The 25,186-nt window shown below is 39.8% G+C and overlaps 5 protein-coding genes and 1 long non-coding RNA gene across 8 annotated transcripts in view; 2 read left to right on the plus strand and 4 right to left on the minus strand.

The window, feature by feature from the left end:
- Nucleotides 1–790: 790 nt before the first annotated feature.
- On the minus strand, nucleotides 791–4,229 carry acaa2 (acetyl-CoA acyltransferase 2). Its single transcript, XM_010784221.1, has 8 exons — nucleotides 4,080–4,229; nucleotides 2,573–2,739; nucleotides 2,316–2,444; nucleotides 2,036–2,152; nucleotides 1,763–1,910; nucleotides 1,418–1,593; nucleotides 1,022–1,151; nucleotides 791–897 (listed from the first exon to the last, which is right to left on the minus strand). Exons 1-8 carry the CDS (start codon nucleotides 4,093–4,095, stop codon nucleotides 815–817), a joined length of 966 nt encoding a protein of 321 aa, XP_010782523.1. The 5' UTR covers nucleotides 4,096–4,229; the 3' UTR covers nucleotides 791–814.
- A 186-nt stretch (nucleotides 4,230–4,415) lies between these two features.
- mrpl40 (mitochondrial ribosomal protein L40) lies at nucleotides 4,416–6,657 on the plus strand. Its single transcript, XM_010784222.1, has 5 exons — nucleotides 4,416–4,633; nucleotides 4,812–4,895; nucleotides 5,764–5,919; nucleotides 6,140–6,221; nucleotides 6,347–6,657. Exons 1-5 carry the CDS (start codon nucleotides 4,572–4,574, stop codon nucleotides 6,572–6,574), a joined length of 612 nt encoding a protein of 203 aa, XP_010782524.1. The 5' UTR covers nucleotides 4,416–4,571; the 3' UTR covers nucleotides 6,575–6,657.
- Nucleotides 6,658–6,821: 164 nt separating this feature from the next.
- On the minus strand, nucleotides 6,822–8,857 carry cunh22orf39 (chromosome unknown C22orf39 homolog). Its single transcript, XM_010784223.1, has 3 exons — nucleotides 8,755–8,857; nucleotides 7,870–8,037; nucleotides 6,822–7,702 (listed from the first exon to the last, which is right to left on the minus strand). The coding sequence occupies exons 1-3, from the start codon at nucleotides 8,806–8,808 to the stop codon at nucleotides 7,571–7,573; spliced, it is 354 nt and encodes a 117-aa protein (XP_010782525.1). The 5' UTR covers nucleotides 8,809–8,857; the 3' UTR covers nucleotides 6,822–7,570.
- A 504-nt stretch (nucleotides 8,858–9,361) lies between these two features.
- On the minus strand, nucleotides 9,362–12,492 carry ufd1l (ubiquitin recognition factor in ER associated degradation 1). Its single transcript, XM_010784224.1, has 12 exons — nucleotides 12,286–12,492; nucleotides 11,921–12,053; nucleotides 11,770–11,802; nucleotides 11,554–11,675; nucleotides 11,112–11,242; nucleotides 10,946–11,018; nucleotides 10,774–10,842; nucleotides 10,620–10,688; nucleotides 10,496–10,546; nucleotides 10,298–10,386; nucleotides 9,884–9,968; nucleotides 9,362–9,698 (listed from the first exon to the last, which is right to left on the minus strand). Exons 1-12 carry the CDS (start codon nucleotides 12,286–12,288, stop codon nucleotides 9,624–9,626), a joined length of 933 nt encoding a protein of 310 aa, XP_010782526.1. The 5' UTR covers nucleotides 12,289–12,492; the 3' UTR covers nucleotides 9,362–9,623.
- A 1,218-nt stretch (nucleotides 12,493–13,710) lies between these two features.
- The window catches only part of dhx37 (DEAH (Asp-Glu-Ala-His) box polypeptide 37), a 14,817-nt gene continuing 3,341 nt past the window's right edge, over nucleotides 13,711–25,186 (minus strand). For 2 of the 3 annotated variants that reach the window (XM_010784225.1, XM_010784227.1), the window contains exons 2-27: nucleotides 22,692–22,807; nucleotides 22,428–22,597; nucleotides 22,086–22,198; nucleotides 21,627–21,987; nucleotides 21,395–21,543; nucleotides 21,185–21,277; nucleotides 20,737–20,833; nucleotides 20,323–20,436; nucleotides 19,995–20,211; nucleotides 19,629–19,727; nucleotides 19,476–19,546; nucleotides 19,223–19,358; nucleotides 19,050–19,126; nucleotides 18,262–18,494; nucleotides 17,991–18,102; nucleotides 17,789–17,895; nucleotides 17,327–17,515; nucleotides 16,977–17,101; nucleotides 16,187–16,303; nucleotides 15,800–15,972; nucleotides 15,595–15,709; nucleotides 15,230–15,367; nucleotides 15,027–15,121; nucleotides 14,381–14,454; nucleotides 14,189–14,286; nucleotides 13,711–14,099 (exon numbers count right to left, since the gene is read on the minus strand). In XM_010784225.1, the coding sequence (XP_010782527.1) occupies nucleotides 14,023–14,099; nucleotides 14,189–14,286; nucleotides 14,381–14,454; nucleotides 15,027–15,121; nucleotides 15,230–15,367; nucleotides 15,595–15,709; nucleotides 15,800–15,972; nucleotides 16,187–16,303; nucleotides 16,977–17,101; nucleotides 17,327–17,515; nucleotides 17,789–17,895; nucleotides 17,991–18,102; nucleotides 18,262–18,494; nucleotides 19,050–19,126; nucleotides 19,223–19,358; nucleotides 19,476–19,546; nucleotides 19,629–19,727; nucleotides 19,995–20,211; nucleotides 20,323–20,436; nucleotides 20,737–20,833; nucleotides 21,185–21,277; nucleotides 21,395–21,543; nucleotides 21,627–21,987; nucleotides 22,086–22,198; nucleotides 22,428–22,597; nucleotides 22,692–22,807 (3,466 nt within the window). In that variant the 3' untranslated portion in view covers nucleotides 13,711–14,022. Of the gene's footprint in view, nucleotides 14,100–14,188; nucleotides 14,287–14,380; nucleotides 14,455–15,026; nucleotides 15,122–15,229; nucleotides 15,368–15,594; nucleotides 15,710–15,799; nucleotides 15,973–16,186; nucleotides 16,304–16,976; nucleotides 17,102–17,326; nucleotides 17,516–17,788; nucleotides 17,896–17,990; nucleotides 18,103–18,261; nucleotides 18,495–19,049; nucleotides 19,127–19,222; nucleotides 19,359–19,475; nucleotides 19,547–19,628; nucleotides 19,728–19,994; nucleotides 20,212–20,322; nucleotides 20,437–20,736; nucleotides 20,834–21,184; nucleotides 21,278–21,394; nucleotides 21,544–21,626; nucleotides 21,988–22,085; nucleotides 22,199–22,427; nucleotides 22,598–22,691; nucleotides 22,808–22,953; nucleotides 23,045–25,186 lie in introns of those variants that run through there. The other variant, XM_010784228.1, reaches the window with a different exon arrangement.
- LOC104956696 (uncharacterized) lies at nucleotides 15,313–17,421 on the plus strand. Its single transcript, XR_799581.1, has 3 exons — nucleotides 15,313–15,403; nucleotides 15,636–15,731; nucleotides 17,335–17,421. It is a non-coding gene; the product is annotated as an uncharacterized lncRNA (long non-coding RNA).

The following is a 25,186-nucleotide window of genomic DNA, read 5'->3' on the forward strand; positions in this document are numbered from 1 at the left end:
AAAAAATCTAATACATTTCAGTCCAACTCTCTCAATAACCTTGGCCAAAACAATAAACAGTTCAACATAAAGTGCCAGTTGCACCAACAACGTAATAAATAGTTCAACATAAAGTGTACCATTTAAAATAAAATAATATTCTTTCAATATCCTGATGAAAAATAAAATCTCTCTGTTGCATAGGCCACTGTTTGATCAACGCGAATTGGGTGTGGGTCCTTGTATTCCGAGTCGGGCTAACGTCCACGCTAGCTTCCACGCTAGCTGCTATATGTTTTGCATTGAGGTGATACTTGAGGCTTGATGTGCTGCGGCGATATGCAAATTCCTTTTTGCATAATTTGCAAACAACCGTGCTCTTATCGACGCTTCCCTCCGTCCGTTTTTTAAAACAAAATGTCCCATCCACGGGGCCAACCAAAGCGGTCTCATCAGCTTCTTCGTTCATGTTTGACTATTGTTCACTGTGGTTTGTTGTTGTCTGAAGTAATGAACGTTAGTTGGTGCTCCAGTATAATCGGTACCCCTGAAACTCATCCAGTGAGAAACGTTCCGCGGTGCAAAAATAAGTGCGATTAACATGCGTTAATTTTTTTAACGCGTTAATTTTTGTGTAATTAATTAATCTTAATTAACGCGTTAAAGTCCCGGCCCTACTTATAATACTTCTGTACTTTCATAGTTCTAAACTAGTGCAGCACTTTAACTTGTCATGATGGATTTCCTTAGATTACTGTATTGGTGCTTTTACATATGTCAAGACTGAGTAATTATTTTACTACTGATGAAATGTCTGACAGAGTGAAATGTTTTGCTAAAAACAAACCTCCACAAGATCCATGTCATTGAGAGTCAGGCCGGCTTTTTTAAGCGCTTCTGTGATTGCTGGAACGGGACCTAAGATGTTTTAAAAGAAAACAGAGATACTTAAACCAATGTGAAATACCACAACCATTTATTTAGTTATTCATTTAATTAAAAAGGGCTTAAATTACATCTCAATGACAAAGGTGTTACTTACCAATTCCCATAATGCTTGGGTCACAGCCTGACACATGGTAGGACACAATCCTGGCCAGTGGAGTGAGCTTGTGGTCCTTTAGTGCATCTTCACTTGCAATCACCACAGCAGCAGCTCCATCAGATACACCCTGGACACCAAGAGTGTTAGATGTAGTAATTGTAAGATACTCCCATGGTATGAGTAACAGTAGTTCAAATATGTTTGACTTCAAATAAAACTAAATGGCACTAACTCCTTAAAAAATAAATGGTTGTTTTTAGCTTTTAACCGTTTGCAATTACATTTAAGAATTATTTTTAGTTTGAAGTTAAACAGAAAAAAAATGCACCCCAGATCTTGAATAGGACTCAACAGCATAAGAGTAAACTACAGACTGTATAGGCGTAAACCCACCGAAGCGTTGGCAGCGGTTACAGTCCCTCCCTTCTTGAAGACGGGAGTCAGTTTGGCCATCTGTTCAAGTGTTGTCTGTGGACGAGGGTGTTCATCCTGAGCCATGGACACCTTTCCCTTCCTAGCTTTCACATCAATGGGAGCAATTTCTGCTGTGTAGTAACCCGCCTCATGAGCTGTGAACAAAAACAAAAATCACAATTGAACTATAAACAATGAGTAGACAAGTTAAAAACAAACGCCTGTCTTCTCAAAAGAAACATGTTTGGATGTTACCATGTTTAAGGTGAGCAGACCGTACAAATATTTAAAAGATGGATTTTTCTTTAAAGAAACCCGTCTTACCAGCCTTCCACCTTTGTTGTGACTGGTATGCATAGTTGTCAACTTCTTCTCGTGTGATCTGGTATTTCTCTGCCAGGTTTTCTGCTGTGATGCCCATTGGGATTTTGATATGCAGGTCAGTCAGACCCGCCCACAAGGTGTCCTCTAGCTGTCAGACAAAGGAGAATAGTTTATTTTTATCACTGCCTCATAAGCTTCTGGTGTTGAATAACAAGCTATATGTGTCAAGTGTTTTGGTTTTTACAAAGTAGACAAAATCAACCGATCACAAACCTTGAGATCGAATCCAAACTTTGTACCAAATCGTATGTTGCGCACAGCGTACGGGGCCTGACTCATACTCTCTGAGCCTCCGCACAGGACCACCTCTGACTCCCTGAGGCAAATCTCCTACAAACACACAGGGGTTTTGTTTTTGGTCAGCAAGACAAAAGATAAGACCAAAAATGTGCAATTGATTTCTATATGTGCTTTTACACATAGTACAGTAGTGTACATTACTACAGTTTATTCTACATTTGGACATCTGCCAGCATTATATTTGAGTTCTTACTTGAGTGCCGTTGATGATTGACTGGAAACCAGATCCACACAGTCTGTTCACAGTGAGAGCAGGCACTGGGATGGGCACCCCACACCTCAGACCCACATGCCGTGCAATGTAGGCTGCATCAGCTGAGCTCTGAAATGGGGAGGGGGGGAATGAAAAGGTGAGAACCAATGTAAATGCACAAGTTAGGTATCAAATGAGCATGATAACATTTTCATGTGATGTTAGTTTTGATTTGATATTTGTTGGTTTTTAAGTACCTGCATGACATTTCCCACGATGACACTGTTTACAAGTTCTGGTGCCACGCCCCCTGCAGCGAGGGCGGCTTTAGCTGCGTGCTCAGCCAAGTCTGTTGCACTGTGATCCTTCAGCACGCCACCATAGGCACCGAACGGAGTGCGCTTGGCCCCCACAACAAATACACCTGCAAAGAGAGTATTTTAGTACAGCGACAACAAAAATACAACCACCAGTGACACAGAGCCAGATCACAGCGTCAGGAAGTGCTTAGTGGTTCATCATGCAGAGATGGTCAACACTGCCAGTGCATTGAGGAGCAGAAAATAAAGATACTGTACAAGAGGGCATCTAACACCAAGGATTGAGATGGACTGGAGAGAAAGGGGGAGCAAATAATCAATGTATCCAGCTCTTTTTCAGTAATATCTCTCAGATCCAAACGATTAATGTTCAGGGATGATTGAGTATTATATATATTTTTAATCAAATCAGATTAAATGCACATTAATTAATTTGCTGCATAAAAATCAATAAGACCATAAAACCGTGATGATTTTAACGGACAAGTTAAAAACAATTGTGGTGCCTTCTTTGGAAAGACATACTGTTTGGAGATACTACTAAGACTACTGTCCTTAAGTCTTTTTCAACTTGCCCAAACCCCTCAAAAAAGACATGTAAAGTTTTCTTAATGCATAATTTTCTTTACCTTGGTTAGTTTACTTTATCTCAACCAGAATTGCATTTTGAGTCGGTAAATTGCTTTGATGATAAAATGTTTAGTAATAAACAAAACCTTCGCGGAAGTAGCTAAAGGGCATGATAGTGCTGTTTATTTTATTTGTTGATATGCTTTTTAGTTTATGATCATTGTGTACTGTCACACCCTCGAGTACACTTCACCATCACTGTAGTAATATGAGGGGGGAAAACACTAGAGGTCAGCAAAAACAACTCTCAGCCTGTCAAGTTGCTATTAAATAGCTACAAAAGGGCATATTAAGATATTTTCTTGATGTGTGTACTCACTGTGTAGGCCATTGATGTATACAGAGAACAGGCGGACAGCTGGCTGAGGAGGACCCTGTCTTCCTCACTATTTTGTGTGTGGCTATTGTCATTATTGATGACCATGAACACTATTAGTAGGTTGATAAAGAAGGTAAAAATAAATTGCTAAACGGTAAATATGATAAATATGAATTGCACTTATATAGATCGAGAGGTATTTGGGGATGCTGGCGATAAACATATGGTTATGAACTTGACACCATCTTGTCACCTTTCACCTATTTTGTAGTTAACGCTGTGATCAGACTATCCACTTTAACCATCCTCTTTCACATTTCCAATGACATTATATCGACTTTCACGTGACGACATTCTTCTCAGGAAACTATTAAAACCTACACTGCTATATAAAGGTTTATTTAACAAAGTGACGTTAGCCCTTTCTTAAAGTCCATCTGCATGCATTCCTGCTTTTATTTGCCTTCTATAGACCTCAAAAAAGTATTTGTTTACCTCGTAGAAGAGCCATGATGCAGAATCAACAAGCCAGCAGTGTTAGGATAAAACTCGTGGGCTGATATATTCTTTCTCTGCACCGAATGAATATCAGTCCGTGCAGAATCCAACACTGCAGAGCGACCTTTGGACCTTTCCCCTAAATAGTGGGGCAGCGAACTTCACACTCGTCAAATAAGATTCGCCAAAAATATTACATATAACTTCGAACTTAAACATTATGAATTAATTGAGGTAATGTTATGTCTTGCATAACTTTAATTTCCTTATGGTATTTTCAAAGTGTTCTATATGTAACTCATTTTATTTAGTTTTCTGTGCTTTCAAAACACTCGAATGTGCCTCCGTGCGATGGTGACTTTTAGTCAACGTCATCACGTCACGTACGCAGGGAGGACAGCCCACATCCATGGGACAGCGGAAGACACTACATGTGAACATTTGTGACCCCGAGTATCAGATTAAACTGAAACAACGCAAGGTGGAAATATGTCTATGTGTTTGTCGCGCAGTCTCTGCAGGGTGTTATCCCGACAGACCGCTTCGTCAAGGTGAGTGTTTGTAAAGTAAGATTTAAGCAGCTGACTGGGCGCTAGCTACCTGGAGCTAACTCAGCTAAGGTTATTCACAAGATAAAGTGCCAAACTTAAAGGGAAACTGTCCCCTATATTAATCTATTGGGGTCAATGATTTAGTATTTTTTGACCTGTATTCTGTGTTGCTTTTCAGCTTCATGTTGGGAGAACATCACCATGCTGTACGGACTCCTTGGTTTGCTTCTGTGATGACACTGAAGACATCTGCTTCTCTAAGGTAAGATCAAAAGTCCGAGGTTCACTGTATGTCCATCTGTTATTTGGTCATTTAATTCATTGCAAGTTGTGTGGGAAAAGGCTACTACCAGAACATAGTATTATAAAACAGATCCTGCATTCAAAAGCTTATTTACAGGTCTTGCCAGTCTTATATTATATGTGCCAAACTCTACTTTTAACGTTGTATTGTTTTTGCAGTCACTATATTATTGTCACTTTAGCCAGAGTTGATGTTAACATCTAGTTTCCAAAATCCAAAGTCATGTCTTAATTTTGCCCAAATACATGTTTCAATGGTGCAAAATGGTGAAAAGCAAAGAAACAAAGCTATCTTTACATTTGAGAGGCTGCAACCAGAATATGATGACGTTGCTTCACAATACACAGTTGTTAAAATTGTTAACTGATTTTCTTTCGATCAAATAATTTATTATTAGAATAATTATTTCAACTACAATTCAACAGATATGTCACAGAAAAACCAGTGACCAGCAGCGTTTCCTCACTGGTTAGTTTCTGAATTTCTGTGCACTGCATCTTATCCCATGCACAGAGGGCTGGGGATGGAGGGTCAGTAGATCCCCTTACATGTTAATTTACCAGGGGTTTGATGATTATCAAACCACCTCTTACGGTTAAGATGTGTTCTAATTTCCCAGTAAAAAAGTCTATGATATGAGCCAAATGCTAGCGATAAAGTCACTGATATGTGTCCAACCTAAATGTAGAACAGTAAATTATATCGATATAGCATTTGTTGATTCATTATGAAAACTCTGAACAATATAACAATACTTATCACAGTATCATAGTATTTATATATTGTGATTGACTATGCTGACATAGATCTATGCTTTGTTTTTAAGAGCGGAGCCTAAAAAGAAGAAGAAAGTGTCCCCAATGACCGAGCAGTTGCAGAGAGATCGGCTGAAAAAAAGAGTGAGGAGGCTGGAGAAGGTTCCCCCGGAGCTTATCCCCGTAGAGGACCTCGTCACTCCAGTCTCATGCTTGGATGAAACAAGGTACAGCTCATTTCACTGTGGTCCATAGTACTGTCATCAACCATTTTTATGGAATTCTTTCAACAATTGGAATAAAACAAGACAATGCCCGCCACATTCTTGGTCTTAGTACATTATTGCATTCAGATGGAATAACTTTGTATGTATCATCCATTTTGCTTTACCTAGCTTGCTGACTTTGATGTGTTTATAAGTTTGTGTTTTTTCTTCTCTTCCAAAGGGAGCGCTCTGCAGTAAACCTGTTATTTGAAGAGAGTGAGCGTCGAGCCTCGCTGTTGAAGGAGTGGTGTCGATACAAACAGGTCACCACTTACCTTCAACACCTCCAACACTTAAGCTTTTACAGATAATTGTGTGTCTGACCTCTGCCCTCCATCATATAAAGTAAGTGAGTCATATTTGTGCTCTTCTCTGTTTGGTCGCGCAGGAGCAGAGCATGGCTGAAATGCAGGCTGTTGAACTCGCTCTAAAAGCGCAGACGGAGGCACTGGAGGAGCTGAAGCTGGAGTCTGAGGAGCTATACCACGCATCGCTGAAGCCAGACACTCTTTTATTTCCCTTTACTCATGAAGGCCCTGTCCATACCCCGCCAATTAACAAGTACGAAGCTCCTGATGGGAAGTACAACGACATCACTAAAGTTTACACACAGTGACGGACTGGAAGCAGCGGTTTGCCCGGGTCAATTGTCATGTATTAAGTGTATGTTTCTACACAATTTAAATGATTCAAAAAGCATATGATGGTCTGAAGGACAATTATTTTTCTTATTTTTCTTGAATTGTACAGTCTCCGGTGTTTTTTTAAATGTCCGTATAAAATGCAACAGCATTCACGAAAATGATGCATAGATTTTTTTCCTCTCACATTCATATTTATGTAAAACAAAACTGAAGAAAAAATAAAGTAAACATGTTTTTTATTGATCCAATAATTTTCAGCAGTTTGTCATTTCATGATAAAACTATAACCAAATACACATGGTAGAAAACTGCTAATGCTAAACTCCATATGGGTTGAACAGAAAAGCCGAAGTCAATTATACATACATTTCGTACAGTATATAATGTGTTCATCATGGAGGAGTATCTACAGCAAGTAAAAGAATACAGTGCTTTTGAGAAGTGTTGGTAGGGTAACTAGGGCCAACTCTCCGGTCAGATGCCATCAAAAGTGTTAGTACACTAGAGCAGCATCATTACCCAGGTCATTCTTAACTTGGATGGAATATATTAAATCTTGTGAATGTATCCATAGCATAAATAGACCCGTTACTCACCTTTTTTCACTTTTCTAAACCTGAAAACAAGCCGACTAATTTTTAAATGTCTTTATGGTGGGTCTGTTAGTGCAGTCAGCCTTTGATTCAGTTAAAACAAGCTTTGGAAAATGTAGTACTAATGATAGGAACATCCCAACACTGATTTAGCAGAGATCAGTTATTATCTAGTTGAATGGACTTATCACAATTGACCATGAGAGGCTGCCGTTGACACATATGTTTCCATACAGCAGCATCTACTGAGACAGTAGAGCGATGAACAGTCTCTCCGGCACGTGGTTCGAAACGATTTTTTCCGGTGACAAGAATATCAAATCTTCTTCTAACTTGGTTGCCATGGGACCGAGACAGGAGGTTGATAGATACAGTTCAGGAGTTCTGAGGCTTTTCCTGGTTCAGGGGCAGGTGCCAGTCTCTGGGGGGTTCTTTCCTGAGTTCCCACACTGGGGTGAAGTTTCCCTGCTCTGCCACTCTGTCCCGCTCACTCTTCAGCAAGGCTTCCTGCAATACACATATATTATTTATTCAAAGGCTGATTTTCATTTGAAGATGTATTTTTCCAAGAGTTATTTCCGACAGCCTGGACTGTGTAAAAAGTTTGTTTTGATTATGTAGAATGGCAATAGTTTATCCTTGTCTGATAAAAATGTGACCTCCTGCAGCTTTACCTTAGCCTCGGCGCATCTGCGTTCCTCCCACTCTCTGCAGTCATTGTAGTCATTTTTCCACTGCTGGCAGGATGGAACAGTACCGTAGGTGTAATAGTGGTGAAAACCATTACCCCAGCTTACACAATGTTTGAATTCCTCCAAGTAGTTATCACAGGCTCGGGGCGGCTGTACCAACAGAAAAAAGCAGTGATCATCATCCAGCCAACTGGACACATTACTATCAGTCTCAGGTGTGTGACTGCATAACTTTTTCTGGTTACACTTGACAAGCTCATGTTAAATGGATGCAAAATGTGAGTGCATGAAAATGATTTACCTGAAGAAAAGTAAACGTTTTATTATGAAATGTCTTTCAAATTATTGAAAAATAGGATATTTCTAAGACTTTGAGAACCAGGTCATTCTGAATATCAAACTGCTGGGAAATAAATAAATTTGACTTTCAAAAAACTACGCTATTATTTTAAAAAAGGTTAATTATTTCACAACTTATAGCATGCATTTGCCTAATATCATTAATATGATCGTCTTATTTATTTTAAAATGTACAGATATTGGAATTAATGACTCATCCACTGACTATATTTTTGAAACGTTTACTTAGTATAAAGAAAAATAAACATCCTGAAGCTCCATCAGGTCACTTATGTTTACTCCGTTTCTGCTAAACCCCCACTTCTTCACTGACTTACATACATGTTATTGGTAGCTAGCTAAGGTTACTTGGCAATTTAGCAACGATAGCTAATCACCTTGCTAGGTATTTGGATCGTTGTTGGCACTTTTCACTCCTTATCAGAACTAGTAAGAACAAGGCAGGATAAAATTAATTAAGACATTAATTCAAGGCCCTTATTTCAAAGATAATATTTGATAAATTACCCTCCACGCTGCTTTTGCAGGTCGATCCATTGCTAGCTGGGCTAGCAAATACATAATATATACTTCCGGTTCGATTTTGTTTCACAATAAAAGCCCAAGAATACAGTTCAACAGCCATAACCTTCAACTTAAGGCTACAAAACTCTCTTGAAAACATAACAATGAAACAACATGAGTGATTAATACGAGTAAGTTAACATTAATGATTACTAACTAAACATCCCATAATTATAGTAATAGTAACAATTGTGATGGATTATTTTAAAGCAAATCATATCAGTTTCATTTAATTTGCTTGTCATTCTACAAAAATAACATTAAGGGACAATTCATTCATTTCAAACACAGTTCTTTATTTGTCTATAAATAAACCAAGGGAAACAGAACGAAAAAACTCAATCAGGCCTATTACTAAAAAAACTCAATCATAAAATGATGTTCAGTTAAAAACCAAAGAATTTAGCTATTATTGCTTCCATTTTTATCAAAAGAATGCAAATCTGGATAGCAGCATATTTAAATTCAACTGTAAAAATGCAATAATTATGAAGAAAAGGGGCGGGAATACTCTCATATTACAATTATACTTCACAAGGTATTCTTTGTGTTGGTGGTGTGGTGATATAATTATTTTTTATTTATTTCACAAACTCCAGACAGCATTATAAGGAGCTCAGCTTTTGTTGAGCAACATGTTACTGTCAGACCTTTAATAACATCAAATCCCAACTCAACAGCAACACCATTTCAAAGCGACAAAGAGTCAAAAACCGCATGGATCTGAAGTTCAGTTTTTTACTTTGCTGTTTAGGGGGACAATGTATATTGCGAGTCTCTGCATGCTAGCCAGTCTCTCCACGTGGGCTCCTTCAAGGCTTTCTTCCCTTTTTGCGTAGTGACTGTCCTTCTCCAGAGAAGGCGATGAATCTGTTCATTTCATCCTCCTTGAAGGAAAAATCATGTATTCAGAGAATTCAATTCAAATAAATAGAATAAATCACACAAATTGTTTAGATTAAATGCTATGAAGAAAACTAGTTTGGTAGAAAAGAAAATAATGCTGAAATATTACAAATAGAACCAAGTTAAATATGTAAAAACATATGATGATGTCCACCGCGTTTCTTACCTCATCGAAAGCTTTCCTGGGCAGTGGCCTTGAGTTTCTGATGAAGGTGATTCTGCCAACTTTGTAATCGTAGTTAGGAATGCCTCTGTGAGATGAAGGTTTAGAGCTTTTGGTTAGTTATTTACACTGAAGGCTTGTAGAGTGGTTCACTGCTCAGTGATGTGTAGCAGAATGAGCATTGAACAGGACAACAAAAGGTTCTGCACACAGGGTGGAAGGCTCCAACGACAAAATCCTGTTGACTTTTTGTTGAGCTAACCAGGGCTTCACCAACATCCCGGTTGGCAAACAAAAGACATCTCCACTTTAACACTCAAACATTTTGCAGTTCTCATCATGAATGGTTACCATTATGTTACAATATTGCATTTTTAGGACACTTCATTTCCTAATGTAGAGAACACTGAACATCACCTTTTGATGTCACTTGGGTCAAGAGGTACAGGGCTGGGCTCTATCCCTTTTAATTTTCCATCCAAACGATTGCCATTGCCGGTAAAAGCCTGAGGAAAGGAAACCGATGAGAAGGTATAACATTAGCTCTAGTTATTACGGTTATCAGATGTGATAAGGACATTTATACGTCTCTAACCTACTGCACCATTTACTCACTCTAAATCCCAGATCCATGTCGGCGTAACTAGTGGGATCTGCTTCCTCCTCCTGTGAAGAATTGAATTGAATCAATTTGTTCAGAGTGTAAATTGTACAGGTACTTTCAGACTTTGGTCCTTACTGTTGGTTCCTCCTGGTGCTGAGGTCGTCGCTCAGGCTCTTTGTAACCCAAAGGAGCATCAAAATCCACCTGAGAAACAGGGAGGAAACACATTTAAACTGGAGGAATAAACAGAATCATTCACTGTTGTCTTCGATTGTATTATGAATCTTACGTTCATATCGCACTCGATGATGGACACTGCTTTATCTGGCTTAGTCTCCATGACTCGCAGCTCATAGATCTGAAACAATAAACCGATTACATTAGCAGAGGTATAAGGTAGAAAGTAATATAGACAAAAACATTCACATATTAGTCCAATACTACTTTTCAAGCTAATTCACCTTTTCATTGTAGTTGATAGCGACGACGTCACCAGTTGTCAAGCAGGCAAAGTTTCTCAAAGCATTCTCCAGTCTGTAATAAAGTGACAACTTAGTTAATCTTTATAGTTAAAGATATAAAGAGAGAAAAAAAGCCAATTTAACGTTCATAACAGATATTTCTTACACTGCCTTGGGGTTTGTAATGTCCAGGAAATCAGGGCTCTGTGGCTGGAACTTTGAGTAGGTGGCCACCATCAGGTTAACGCTTTCCACTTGGACCAGACCTCCTTCTTCTAGTAGAAGATTCTGCATCATCTGTAACAAACAAAATAAAGCAAATCATCAGCTTTCCTGATGTATAGTCTTATGAGAGATATGTATTTATTTGTATGAATGTCTGGTAGACAAAGGTGTGGTTAAGGCAAGGTCAGAAGTGTCGTCAAAGTTGGCGTTAGGTGATGGCTTCTCGAAACAGGAAGGAGAGGTTGCTTTCACCAAGGTGACATCGTTCACATTTAATTCAGCATTTAGCATAGGAGCTTAAAATTACATCCAAAGTGAACAGAGTGCATTTAATCAGTAGCAGGGAACAATTCAGTTATTGACACTTATCCTGTTCCTCTCACCCAGTGTGGCAGGTAGCAGATTCCCTCGTCTGCCACAAACTCCAGTACGCCACAGTGTGTCATTCTGTCTGAGTTCTTGTTGGTCAGCTTGAACAGCATTGGATAGGTGATGTTAAGCCTGCCTGTTCAAGGAAAAGGAGCAGAAAGGTGAGACTCGTGGAAGGTTTATACAGGACTTTTATGGTGAAAAGGTGTGTGATTTTATTTTCCACTTACTGAGCTGGTCGAGAGCTGAAGGTGGCATTATGACTGAAAAACAAGCCGTTTATTAGAAAAGACCTCGCTATGTATTACACATTCTTCTTCTTATTCTGTTTATTTTATTTACAGTAAGTACAAGGACATATTTTGTGTCAATAATACTTACTTTTGCCTCCTTTCTCCACGTCAGAGCGGTCGTTGGGACCGGCCAGCATGGACACCGAGTAGCATCGGTACTGAGTGGAGAAGCGGTTCTGAAAGCCCCGGGACAACGGGTGATCGAACACGTGGAACGAAAACTGTGGGACAAACCAAATCCTTTATAAAACACACATGTTGATCTGATAGCTTTTACGTGAACTTATACCATGAAAGTTAACTATTTGGCTATATGAACGCAGGGATCCAATCCCATCATGACAGGGCAGCTTGTTGTTGTTAGCCGCTGGCTAGCTAAACTGCTCCAAGTACGGTTTGTTTTGATATAAATGTATCGTCAACGTTGGACAGAATCATTGAAGTGTCACTCACCATGTCGACAGTTTAGGTCTTTAGTTGTCAAACTACTCAAATGACAATGTCTGTTTCTGTTTTCCTATTTTAAAGTTTAACGTTTTAAGCCTTAAATGTCCACTGTTGTCTTCCGTTTCTTCCGGAAGTGGACGAGCAGCCTCAAGGATATGACGACATGAAAGACGTTAGCCAATCAGCAGTCCATTTGGCGAAGTCCCTCCCCTTCCGGTGGACCTCCATGGGACCTTATTTCGGAAAAATTATGTATTGAAGAGAGAAAGATTATCTTTCGATCCCGTTTGAATTGTGCCACGAATTACACATATGATGTTTGTCAATTTAAAAGATAATTTTGCAAGTCAAAAAAATTAAAATGTGTCGTAAAACTGTGAAGTAACACATGTGTTTGTGTGAAACGCTGAATAAACTACATCTCCGGTCTAGCAGAACAACACACGTCACCAAGATGGCAGTCACTACTGTCTTGTCAACAAAAGGATTTACTACCCTCACTATCACCACAATGAAACACGTCCAGAAGAATGTCATGCAAAGCTGCTTGCCTGCCTTCGATTCTCTCTGAACTGCCTGGTCTTTTTAATGTTTAATGTGAACCATTTGTGCAGATAGCGTGAAGTAGAAAAGATCGCAGATGCTAATGTAGCGTTAGCATTTCTCCCCCGGGCTTAAATTGTGTATAGAATGATCACACCGGTGTGACAGTAGGCTACTCTTCAAAGGGTTCATGAAATATGACTACTACTCTTACTGTTTAACATGTTGGGTTACTTAATGTTACTTAATGTTAAGGCTAATAAAAATGACAAGGCTGTAATGCTAACTAACGTGCTAGCTACTAGCTAGGTAGCTAACTTGATCCAGCCACTCCTGGTCCTTTCATCAGACGGGAAGCGAAAGAACGAGCAAGACCCATTGCTGTTATAACAACCTGGTACTAAGCACACAGGCATCTTGTTAAAGTTATCTTATCTTAGCTATCGCTTAGTGGAGGAAAACAGTTATGACATCACTTACGCCTCTCTGGGATTTGTAGTCTTTCTAGTTGCGTATTTTTCATAGTCTTATATTTCAACATTTTTACGACAAACTGACTTTTTTGACATGGAAATTATTTTTTAAGATTGACAAACATCATATGTGTAATTCATGGCACAATTCAAACGGGATCAAAAGATAAGTTTTCTCTCCATTGACTTCAATGTATTATTTTTCCGAAATAAGGTCCCATGATGCGGAAGTAAGTGGGCGTGACTTCGCCACTCTTTCGTGTTTATATATCTACACACTCATATTTCTCTGTCTTCACATCATCATTAATATTCTTCATAACTAATCAACTGGCATTAATGTGAAACAATGATTGGTAATCAAGTCCAACCAGTTACACACATACATACTTCATGAATAAATGTCACACCAGCCTCATTCAGAGCCACACCGTTTTAATGAGTCTTATGAAGACCAAATCAGAAAAACATAATTGACAGCATGTCACTGATTACAAGTTAAAAGCCATTAAAGAGCTCTAGATGAAAACTGTACAAGTCACAGATAGAGTATATAAAAAACTGAGAAAAGGCAGTTGTGGTGTGGTAAATTGACATTTTCAAAATCCAGAAGTCTGAAGATGCCTTCTGACGTAAAGAAGGGAGTTCTACCGATCTGAAGATCAACACAAATATCTCATCAAGTGTGTAATAATGTTTTCTGCCTTCTTATGTTAAATGAAAGCCTTCAGATCGGAGGCCAACTTTTGGCTACTTCTTGATGCATGGCTTCCGGTAACCACTGGCAGTATGCAGACAACAGAACTGTAGGAAGAGAAACATACACTTTCAAACAACAGAATTAAATGTCAAGAAGGGTAATCGAATAATACACAGGCACATTAAATCCTCACATTTTTCGTCATCTTTCCAGACAGAGAGGAGGGCATCCCTGCAGTCTACCCTCTTTGACACCAACACTCCCAGCAGAGCCTCCGTCCTGGGCTGCAGCCTGAAGAAGAAAAACACAACAGTAGGGCAAAAGTTCTTCCTTTAAACAAGGCAGCGTGTTGACTGCAGATCAGTGTGTGAGAGTATCAACTTACTTTGCCCATGATTTCAGCATGATGGATGGGTTTGAGAGAAGGTGGGTGCCGTTTTTCTTCAGTTTAGGACAAACCTGCAAAACCGACAGAGAAGATGTTACTACAAACAAATGACTAGTTTCTATAATTTTCACAGCTTTTTAAAAAAAAAAGTTTTAGTTGAATTTTAGCTTCTTATTTTAAACTTTAGGATATTTTTTGGGTGGAATACATAGAGAACCATGCAGATGTTTAAAACATGTCAGTATAATCCGTTTATTTATATAAAAACAATAATCTAAAAAGGTATGGTGTTAAAATATTTAAGAAGGTTAAAAACATTTCTGCTCTTTGAATTTGATATACACTATGTATTGTTTAGATTTGTAAAGATTCATTTATTTGTCTTATTTCATTGGGTTTGGTATTGGGATGATAAGTGTAAACTGTTTTATTTGTTTTATAGAGTATATATATTTCTTGAATATGCCTAAATATTGGTATGTAAAGTAGGAAGGAAATAAATGTTTTGCCAACAGCTGGAGATCCAAAAAAGCTGAAAGTAAGGAGGAGGCTCAATCGTTATTGAGGCTACTTATACTACAATCTTTTAATTATTTTGGCCATTATCAGTGACCACGACTGCTTTTAGGTTTTCCTGCAGTACCTGTCCCTCAAGCAGAAACTTGGAGAACAGTTTGTAACGCTCCAGTCCTTCTGGATATTCCTTCTCCACTGCTGGCAGCGGCCAAGCTATACGGACTGCAAGAGAAACACAACAATTACATAATGTAAGCAGGTTGACAATGGTAGCTCTCAATGTATTTTATACAGTAGTTTCTGAGCTGTGCTCAGCAGTAGAAAACGTACAGAAGGTGCTTGAGCAGTGACATTTGATGGTGCCGGTGGACAAAGAGAACCACGGTGACGGAGACTCCAGAGGGGAGCCAAAATGACAATACTGAGGCAGAAGCTCGGGAATCCACTCGGCTTCTACTGCTGACACACCTGATGGAGACGGAAAGACAGAAGACATTTCCCCAGGTGAGACCATCGGCCTGCAAATCTAGATGTTTCAATGCAGACTACTCATAACACATTTCGTTCTGCTGTAATCTGGCAGTTCAGAAATGTGTCAACAGTATTTTCACACAAATAAAAATATTGTTGAAAATAAAAGTTGCCCATGACATCTACAATAATTAGGAATTATAATTGGCTGATTTCACATTTACCTCTCATGTACATCTTTGTGGTCTCCATGATCTCCTGATAGACGAGGAACTCCGGCAGCGTTTTGAAGAGCGCAGAGTGGGGATGAATGAAAACCGGGTCGTCCAGAAGAGGCGTCTGTTACCAAACACAGAGAAAGGTAAGAAGGTGAAAAAGAGCAGTGATAGACTCTCCTTAGTCACAATTACAGGTCTCAGAACAACTTGCCCTGTATGCCATCTTCCATTTTTGGTCGAGTATATCTTCTGCCTGTGCTCGCCGTGCGAGATGGTCTCCCAGTCCAGCCAGGACAATCTGCCGCAAGCACACCACCTGATGCTCTGTGGGCGGGGCCATCTTTGGATCCACAAACACTCCCACCTCTGGACACACCGAGTTCACTGAGGAGAAAGAATGTCAATGATTCTCTTGTGTCTGGAGAACATTATGTGTCAGGTTTTCTGTGTGTGTGTGTGTGTGTGTGTGTGTGTGTGTGTGTGTGTGTGTGTGTGTGTGTGTGTGTGTGTGTGTGTGTGTGTGTGTGTGTGTGTGTGTGTGTGTGTGTGTGTGTGTGTGTGTGTGTGTGTGTGTGTGTGTGTGTGTGTGTTAGTTTACCTGCATTGGTAAGTTGTCCTCTGAGCCTCCTGATCTCCACCATGGCTTTATACCTCAGGCCGTTCTCCTCGCAAAACTTCGGAGTACAACCAGCAAATTCACAAGCTCCCACAGCACCTGTTGTCACATGTATACAGAAATATTAGTAAAACCCCATCACTGTCATGAACACCTTCTCTACAATATTGTTTGTATATTATGCATTTGTAAATCTAATTAAAATGCTGCCCTTAACTCTGTGAAGTCTCTAAATGTTTTGCTTATGCATATTCTCTGCATCAGTTTCAGTTAGACTTCTAATCAAATATCTCCTGATGTTAACTCTCACCCTGAAATCCCAGCTCATGCTGTAACCTGGAAGTAATGTGTGTTTTTGAACTTCGTTATCGAACCCTAACGCAGCGTCCACACGGCAGCGTGCGTTGCCGGCGGGCGTGTCTGAAACTCGACCAACAACCATGATTTAACATGAATCTCCCGCCCCGGACACACAAGCACGCGATTTGATTGGCTAGAGCTTGTACTGGCATATGATTTGATTGGCTGACTCTTCCGCCGAAGCTTCAAAAGTTGAACATTGCAAAACTTTTGAAGCGAGCAAACCGAAGCAACGCTCCCACAATGCAGTTCGGCAAAGTGTGACGTCACCCCATTCAAAGTGAATGGGCAGAAGCGTTGAAGCTTCAACGCACGCCACCGTGTGGACGGGCCGTAAGAGGGTTGACCTAGAAAACTAAGCTTCTGACTATAAATTCGCCAGCATTTCTACCTAAACAAGACTTAAGCTTACCCAGCATGACCATGAGGTCCCCCAGTAGGAGGGACGCTCCTTGCCCAGCCCACAGCCGCCTCATTTGGTTCAGCCGAGCTCGGCGCTGAGCAAGCTTCACGCTCTCATCTTCACTAGCAGCAGTTCTAGGGGGAAAAAAAAGTTATGAGTAAAAAGGCAAAATGAAGTATGCCGGTAAGAAGATTACTGAACCTTAAATATGTTGCATGTCTTCCTTTTAAAGTTTTAAAGTCATTTAAAAAGTTTGTCATAAATCTGTGCCTTTCTGAAGTAACAATTTCTACAAGCAAGAATTGTGTAGTTTTGATATTCTACAAACAGATATCATGAGTGGTAACATGTGTCCTCACCTGTCTAGGTCTTCAAAGATCTCCCTGACTGTCATGGCTGCTACCACAGCGATGACGTAAGGAAGGCAGTCCTGCTGCTGACCAAGAGCTAACATTTTAGCGTAGCGTGGTGCCACAGGGAACGAAGCCATTGCTCTGCCCAGGGGGGTGATGGGGCAGCTCAGTCTTGCTAACTCCATCTGTTTCAAACTTATACAAAAGAAAAATAGAGTTAAGACAAGGGAGATCACACTGGACAAAAGAAAAAATGAATAAAATGTCCAAATACAACGGAATATTCTCTCAAATCATGTCAAATAAAATCAAACCACCTGCTTTATTTACTTCTTTTTTTTGTCAGTATCTAAGCAGAAACCACTATCCCTCAACTTTACCTAAAATGTTATAATAAACACTTATTGAATCCAGGTAAGCCAGTTGGTATTGTTTAAGGCAGGGAGACGTATCTTCAGATTTAGCTACCTTCCAGTGCGAAGCGGCTCTTTCAAAGCTCCCAGTGAGACTAACAGCTGCTCTGCTGCCACAAGAGCCTCTGTAGAGGGAGACGTGGGGAAGGGGAAATTCACCACCTGCCCAAAGAGAAAACATGAAGCTGTTTTGAAAAGGTGAAGCATTAAAATAAGAAGAACGCTGGTAAGTTAGAGTTGTTCCTCATTTTACTGACTTTATCTATGTTGAGGTCCTTCATCTGTAAAACCAGGTCCTCCACAGGCCGGCGGGTGATCTCTGCCTCTGAGAACAAACTGAAGTCTCCAAATACTGCAGACGAGTACAGCCTGCAGGAACAAAGAGAAACATTTGTGAATCCTCAAGTAAAGAAATGCACATGAGAGGCAACCAACTCCAAATGAATTATTCTTTAAATCAAGGTCGATGTAATTCAGATAGGGACTTTCAATAATTCTGTGTCACAGTCACAGTTTTCCAGTTCTGACCTGTAGCAATGTCCCGGCTCTGTTCGTCCCGCTCTGCCTGCCCTCTGATTGGCCGAGGCCTGTGAGGTCCATGAGATCTTGAAGGACGACACTCCGGTCACTCGGTCATAGAAACGTTTCTTAACACGGCCACAGTCGACCACGTACTTGATGCCCGGGATGGTCAGAGATGTCTCGGCCACGTTGGTGGCTACCACACACAGACGAGCTCCAGGTGGAGGAGGCCTGAACACCTGCAGTCAACAAACACACACACAAAGATATCACATGTTACACGTTGTTTACTGTGGTGCGTCGTGTAGTGCTCCTTCAGCTTCAATACTTACAATTGGTATGGAAAAGAGAGTTTTTGACTGGGAGATGATAATTGTGATCTTTGAAACTCACCTTGTAACGTACATTAATTATAACTAGTAGTATTATTATTAGTAACCATTATTGCAGTAAAATCACTCTTTCGCACAACAACATACACCTTATCAACAGTCCATGTTGATTCATAAAAAAAGATAAGTCTTTCTTGTATAATAGATCTTCAATTTAAACTTTCTAAATTTCCCTGAGTTTCATGAATGTAATAGTTCCCTAAAGACTTTATGGAATATGTTGATAGAAATGGGGCCAAGCAGCTGCATATTGAAACATTACAAAGTAAGCTTAGGTCCATAGTGGACATTTATAAGTATACATTTTTAAGTCTATCCAGGACACCGAAACATGAGGGAACCTGTACTACAATATTATACTGCAAATAACAGGATTGCTTTGACACAAGATATTAATCTCACCTTGGCCTGCTGCTCTGGGTCCAACAGAGAGTACAGAGGGAGAACATAGAGAGGAATGGAGGGGTCAGCCTTCACCTCTGCAGAAATAAAACACAGCAGAAGACACACAATTAGTAAAAGCCAACATTAAATCCAACTTGATTTAAAGAAAACAATTATTTGTTATCACTTGCCTGTGCTGGCGGGATCGTCTCCGAACTCCAGATCGGAGCCGCCATACTCTTCGTCTCCGATCCCCGCATCTCTGTCTTCATCACCTTCATCCACCGGGAGGGCGGAATAGTTATCCAGATCGATGCGAGGCAGAGACTGTAGACAAAGGTAACAGCCTTAAAATGTGCACACAAGAAATATCAGCAGAAGACAAAGGTCGCTGCAGAACAATTGAAATTAGTTTTAGGGGCATTTCACTCAAAGTAAACTCACAACAGTCTTCTTCTGTTTGGTCTTCTTAAACGTCCTCATTGCCTCTGAGGTGTCTGCGTCCTCATCTTCACCTAAACACAAAAGAACGTAAGCATATATAGTCAGAGTTGTGTCATGTGTTTGTTGAGCAAACAGGAGTTGTGTTAGACTCACCATTAGTAGTGTTACCCCTCCGTAAGGGAAAAGCTTGTCTCAGTTGTCTGCACAGATTGTTAACCTCTGCCTGCCCGGTCAGAAACACCAGGATACCACCTGAAGGACAGAGACGTGGCATTAGGGTGGTGGTGAGGGTGAAGGTTAAACTCCAGAAAACTGCTTCACAAACACATATATTTATGCCTACAAGCTACAAAGACTAATTTCTTTCTTAAAAATATGTAACCTTCCCCTGAATCTACTTGAATAAATAAGAGTTCATGTTTAAGGTCATGTAAGAGCCCCAATACTTCAATTCAGTTTTGTTGTAAACAAAGTAAAAGTAGTAAGTATAACATTTGGGAAAAGATGTCTTGTGTGCACCTGGAGGCAGCATCCGGTGGATCTTGCAGGTTTTTTGGAAAACTTCTCCGGTGTAATCATCCATCGGGGTGCGTTTGTTGAAGTGTATAGAGACGGGGAACTGGCGAGCTTCCACCTTAATGACAAGTGGCGGCGTCCGGAAAAGCTTTGTGTTTTCTGTGAAGTCCTCCACTCGCAGAGTAGCCGACATGACCAGCAGCTTCATGGGCAAACCTTTCTGTGGAGACACGGGGGGGGAATAGGGAGACCAAATAAAGAAGGTAGGTTAATTGTCAAGCATGCAGTCGGTAATATTAGCTTTAAATATATAATAAATACACCCTCTCACCTTGTTCCTGAGCGGGACGATACGAGACAACAGTCCAATGAGGATGTCTGTGTACACACTCCTCTCGTGCGCTTCGTCTATAATTATCACACTGTATCTCTGGAGCAGGAAATCCTATCAGACAAGACAGAGACACTGAATATATTGAGGGAACATCAGGGGAATACAAATAAATGAAATGACAATCAAATGCCTTCCCATTTCTCTAAATGAAAAATTCTCTACAGAGGAACCTTATTCAAATGTAGATTATTTTATAAAGCAAAGATCCAAAGAACATGCTGTGTGCGGCTCTCAGTAGAATGAAGGAGAGCAGTAGTTACCTTTATTTGGAATGGAATCAGAAATACCAGTAAGCTAAAGTCTGTATTGTTTATTAAATGTTTTTAAATCAATGGAAAAGAACGAGGATACCTTCTGAATCTCCTTCAGCAGAACACCATCTGTCATGAACTTGATCTTGGTATTGCCGGTCACGTTCCCCTCATATCGAATCTGGTAAGACACCACCCTAAACACAAACGCACAAACACGTATCATACAATTTAAGTCTGTATACTTTCTAAAAGTCTAGAAGAGTAATTTCTAGATAAATCGACTTCAAATGTGGCCTCAAAAATGTCATAATATAGTGAAAATCTAAATCTGAATTAGAAATACTTTAATAATCCCAGGGGGTGAAATGGTTTAATGTTTATCCCAATTTCTAAAAAGTCAAAGCTGATGTCATTAAACGTCTTTTTTTATTACCCAAGATCCAAGGATATTCAGTTGAATATAACCTAAAACATAGTTGGAAAATCATTGCAGAACTCATTGGTTGTGAGAAGCTAATGTCAAACATTTCTGGATTGAAAATTACCGTGTTGACAGGTTCATCTCTTTAGCCACTCTTTGGGACATGCTGACAGCTGCTACCCTTCTTGGTTCTGTGATCCCAATTATTCCACTGCCACTGCGGAAAATCAGAACGATAACATTACCATAACCACATGACATCACAAATAAATATGCATCTATATGTAAAACGTTTTCCTAAAACAATATCAGCACCATAGAGAGGAATCCTTACCTGGCATAGCCGGCTTCATACAGAAACTGAGGCACTTGAGTTGTCTTTCCACTTCCTGTCTCTCCACAGATGACGATAAAGGGGTTTTCTCTCACTGCCTCCATGATGACCTGCTCCTCCGCCAGCACAGGCAGCTTCAGACGAGCCTCCTGCGGCAACAGATTGAAATATGTTAAGTTACCTCACAAAAAGGACCCATCTGTCTGAGTGGCACACCTTTATTTTCACCCACCTGTATTTCTGGTAATCTGTTCACAGGAATGAAGACGGCTGGCTGCGACAGCATTTTTTTTTCAAATTTCTCCTGATTTGATATGTTCTTTTCATTCTGTCCATCTTGTTCTGTTTGATGTGGTTTTTCCTGCACCTCCTGTTTGTCTTCTGTCTCCTGAGGTGGAGCGGCCGTCATCTCTGTGGTCTCAGTCACTTCTTCCTCCTCCTCCTCCTCCTCCTCCTCAGATGAGGTGTCTAGATCACTGCTTTCTTCTACCTCATCTTCATCCATCTCTTCTTTCCATTTTCTTTTTCTGTTTGCTCCACTGAGACTGCTAATCTTTGGCGCAGACTCTCCATCCTTTATTTCATCTGGTAACCTAAAAATAACCAGAAAATATAAAGACCACCAACTTCACCTTCTCTATATACTTAAAAAGAAAAACATGTTGCTTATAGATGACCTTGGTACACTTACTGTTTGGTCTGGTAAAGTTTATCTCCTGTTCCCAGTTTGGACGTGGTGTACAGCAGCTTGAGTTCAGACTCTGGGACCTGCACTTCGGCCAGTTTGGTCAGGATGTCTGCTCTCTGTGCGGGACAGACAGACGGACAGGTGAGTGGATCAAGATCTCTGTTGGCAGTCACTAAGTGATATTAACTTTCGATAATAAAGGCATAACAATGCCCCAAAGAATGAAAATACATGTTCCTCTGATTATTTAACATTGAAAGGCTGTTCAAAGTTGGGTTAACCTGAATACAAAATATGGTAAAACCAGAGCTTTGTGTGAACCTGCAGCATCCACCTGTGTCTCACCTGAGATTTCTTGTCTTTGCGCTCCAGCACTTTCTGCAGCTCTTTCCTCTGCTTCTTGGTGAGGGGCTTCTTTCTGGAGAGAGGCGTCAGTGAGCCTTTCTTCTTCTTGGCTTTGTTGGCTGTGAGGACCAACGGGTTGCTCTGGTCTACTCCTTTAAGTCTGGACCCATCTGATGAAAACACACGTTACAAGCCAAACTAATTTACCTATCAATATAGACCAAATAATTTCACCAGCTTACAATGTTCTCTTCGAATGTTTACCTTGAAGTTCTACAACAACGTTTGTCTTCCCTTCCTCAGCTGGTTGTTGGGTGTCATTTTGCAGTCTTCCCTTCCAGTTGAATTTCCTCCTTAGTTTTCCCATTTTAAACTGACGTCTGGAAATAAATGAATAATGAAATTATGTATACAAAACCACCACCTGATGACTTTTTGTGTATAGCACCACGAGAAAGCTAAAAACGAGTTAACTTTATCTTAGTAGCCTGAATTAATCGTTATGAATACCAAGTGAAGTACAAACCTTTTGTTTGTATCAGGTGAAATTACAGCCGGTTATATTTGAACAGCTAACGTTTGAAAAATATTGCCTTGAACACACCTCACGTGTAAACACACAGTAGTCCATCAGCTATAACGGTCCGCCGCTCAACCCTTGACTGAGAAAGGTTCCGCAACAAAGAACAAACATTTCCAATACAGTCCGAGTCAAGTTAGTGTACCTTCGTCTTAATTATGTTTTCTTTATTAAATCAGTAAACGGAAAAGTGACTCAAATGTTGTTGTTTTTTCTTTTGCTTAATAAATTGCCAAATACATCTTCTTTGGCGCGAGTGGAGGGGCTCAGTCGGAAGTAGGCTACTTTCAAAACAAAAGCACTTGATGACAGATAAAGGTTTTGAGATATTGTTGGAATTACAAGAGAGGCAGTTTAGACATGCTTAAATGCCCCCTCTCAGTGGCTATTTTTGATAAGACTAGCTTTGATGAGGGCTTTCCTAATTCAGTACATTTGGAACTTGACGGATCAATAAAACCACCAGACTCAGGGATAGTTTTATTTCACAGGCCATAAGATTATTAAACACCTGAACTTTTTTAAGAACATCCATAAACATTCATCTGTTTGCATCTTGCAAATTATTTATTTATATTATATTCCATTTACTAGAGTCTTCTTGCACTATTTCAATTTTATTTGTATTTACTTCCACATCTCAAAACATTCTCGTGCACTATCTGTTTATTTGTTCTATGTCGTATTCATTGCACTGTTGGAGGAGCCTGTGTTTCATTGCCATATCTACACTGTAGCTAATTTACACATGACAATAAAGCCTTGAATCAAACAGAAAACGTTCTCAAAACACTAACGACGTATTTATTTTTAACATCTGTAGTAAGGTAGACAACGAGCTGCAACCAACCTTATGCCGACCGTCTACAAATTGCAACTCCGACCTATTCCACAAAATACTTCGCTGTCATAAAGATCTACCAAAATCACTTCCCCTGTTGTACAGTTCAGTACTACCAAACTTCACACATTAATATTCTCTCTTTGGTTAAAATACTCAAATAGGTCTGAAAAATATGAATTTGCTCAATTTGGTTAATATTTTAGGCAGAAAATAAATAACTTCTCCGTGATACAGTAACGTGCTACCAATATCACTTTAAAACATCGATGGTCTACTGCTATTCCATAACGCTTTTTTAAATCAATATTATATTCTTAGCTTTGTCAAATGATTGTGGGGCGACAGGCAGGGTACCCAGGGGGCAAAACCCAATTTTTTGGGAAATCAGACATGGAATGTTGTAAAAGGTTTTCCACCAGAAATGATATCTAGGACCTTCAAGGATCACAACCTGGGTGGACAACCCGGTCAACTAGCTACTGGAAAGCTACAGTGAGGGTCCAAACAATGCAACCCCTATATGAAAAAAGTCAACAATTCTGGCTCGATCAGATGCCATCATTCCCTTTCTGATTGAATATCTCTGTGACAGTTCATGGTAAAGACAAACTGAGCCAACCTATTGAAAGAGCAGAACATAAGCTTTCAGATGATGCCTTGGTTAAGCATGTTATCAATAAGGCCACAAGATGAAACTGCCTTTTTTGTCTCTCCAAAGCGAAATCCATTTGAAGCATAGCACTTGTGGTCCTCTGGATTGTTTGCTGTGTTCAAAATGGGTAACAATTATAATAATAATAATAATAATAATAATTCATTTGATTTATATAGTGCTTTTCCTGGTGCTCAAAGCGCTTAACAAGCAACTAAAGAAGAAAAATAACAAAAGTAAAAAGTGCTAAGCTAGGTGGAATAAGGGTGAGGGGTTAGTGGATTAGGAGTTGAAGGCAAAAGTGAAAAGGTGAGTTTTTAGGGATTGTTTGAATGATGTGAGAGTGTTGGCAGATTGGAGTCAATATACTTAAAAGATTACTTCTATATAACATATTGAAGGGTTTACATTAATATACAGAAGGTTTACTGCCGATACTAATTTGAATTGATTCAATGTTTACAGATTTGCCAGCAAGTGAGAGGATTTTAAGCTAGCTAGCTAGCCAGCACTGTTACTGTAAACTACAATTCTTTAATAATTTGTAAATCAGTTTTACAGTGTTAACACTTAACAACCTATTAACCTGTTAAACCCCAAGCCTGTTTTTCAGGTCTCAGGCTCGAAAATGACATTCCCAGAACAAATGACCATATCTTCCCTTCTAAAAGGGGAAAATTAAT

Source organism: Notothenia coriiceps, unplaced genomic scaffold, assembly GCF_000735185.1.
Source record: "Notothenia coriiceps isolate Sejong01 unplaced genomic scaffold, NC01 NC01_scaffold00026228, whole genome shotgun sequence".
Lineage (NCBI taxonomy): Eukaryota > Metazoa > Chordata > Actinopteri > Perciformes > Nototheniidae > Notothenia > Notothenia coriiceps.

What these genes read in the sequence shown, in the direction of transcription:
- acaa2 (XM_010784221.1), bottom strand. An exon ending in AGTTTGGATTCGATCTCAAG is followed by an intron (nt 1,911 to 2,035) that starts GTTTGTGATCGG and finishes TTTGTCTGACAG; the next exon opens with CTAGAGGACACCTTGTGGGC. An exon ending in TAACCGCTGCCAACGCTTCG is followed by an intron (nt 1,152 to 1,417) that starts GTGGGTTTACGC and finishes CTTGGTGTCCAG; the next exon opens with GGTGTATCTGATGGAGCTGC.
- mrpl40 (XM_010784222.1), top strand. Translation starts at nt 4,572, where the DNA reads ATGTCTATGTGTTTGTCGCGCAGTCTCTGCAGGGTGTTATCCCGACAG. An exon ending in CGACAGACCGCTTCGTCAAG is followed by an intron (nt 4,634 to 4,811) that starts GTGAGTGTTTGT and finishes GTTGCTTTTCAG; the next exon opens with CTTCATGTTGGGAGAACATC. An exon ending in AGTGGTGTCGATACAAACAG is followed by an intron (nt 6,222 to 6,346) that starts GTCACCACTTAC and finishes TTGGTCGCGCAG; the next exon opens with GAGCAGAGCATGGCTGAAAT.
- cunh22orf39 (XM_010784223.1), bottom strand. Translation starts at nt 8,808, where the DNA reads ATGTATTTGCTAGCCCAGCTAGCAATGGATCGACCTGCAAAAGCAGCG. An exon ending in CTGCAAAAGCAGCGTGGAGG is followed by an intron (nt 8,038 to 8,754) that starts GTAATTTATCAA and finishes CTGTTGGTACAG; the next exon opens with CCGCCCCGAGCCTGTGATAA. An exon ending in GCAGATGCGCCGAGGCTAAG is followed by an intron (nt 7,703 to 7,869) that starts GTAAAGCTGCAG and finishes TGTGTATTGCAG; the next exon opens with GAAGCCTTGCTGAAGAGTGA.
- ufd1l (XM_010784224.1), bottom strand. An exon ending in CGTGGAGAAAGGAGGCAAAA is followed by an intron (nt 11,803 to 11,920) that starts GTAAGTATTATT and finishes CTTGTTTTTCAG; the next exon opens with TCATAATGCCACCTTCAGCT. An exon ending in ACATGGATCTGGGATTTAGA is followed by an intron (nt 10,387 to 10,495) that starts GTGAGTAAATGG and finishes TCCTTTCCTCAG; the next exon opens with GCTTTTACCGGCAATGGCAA.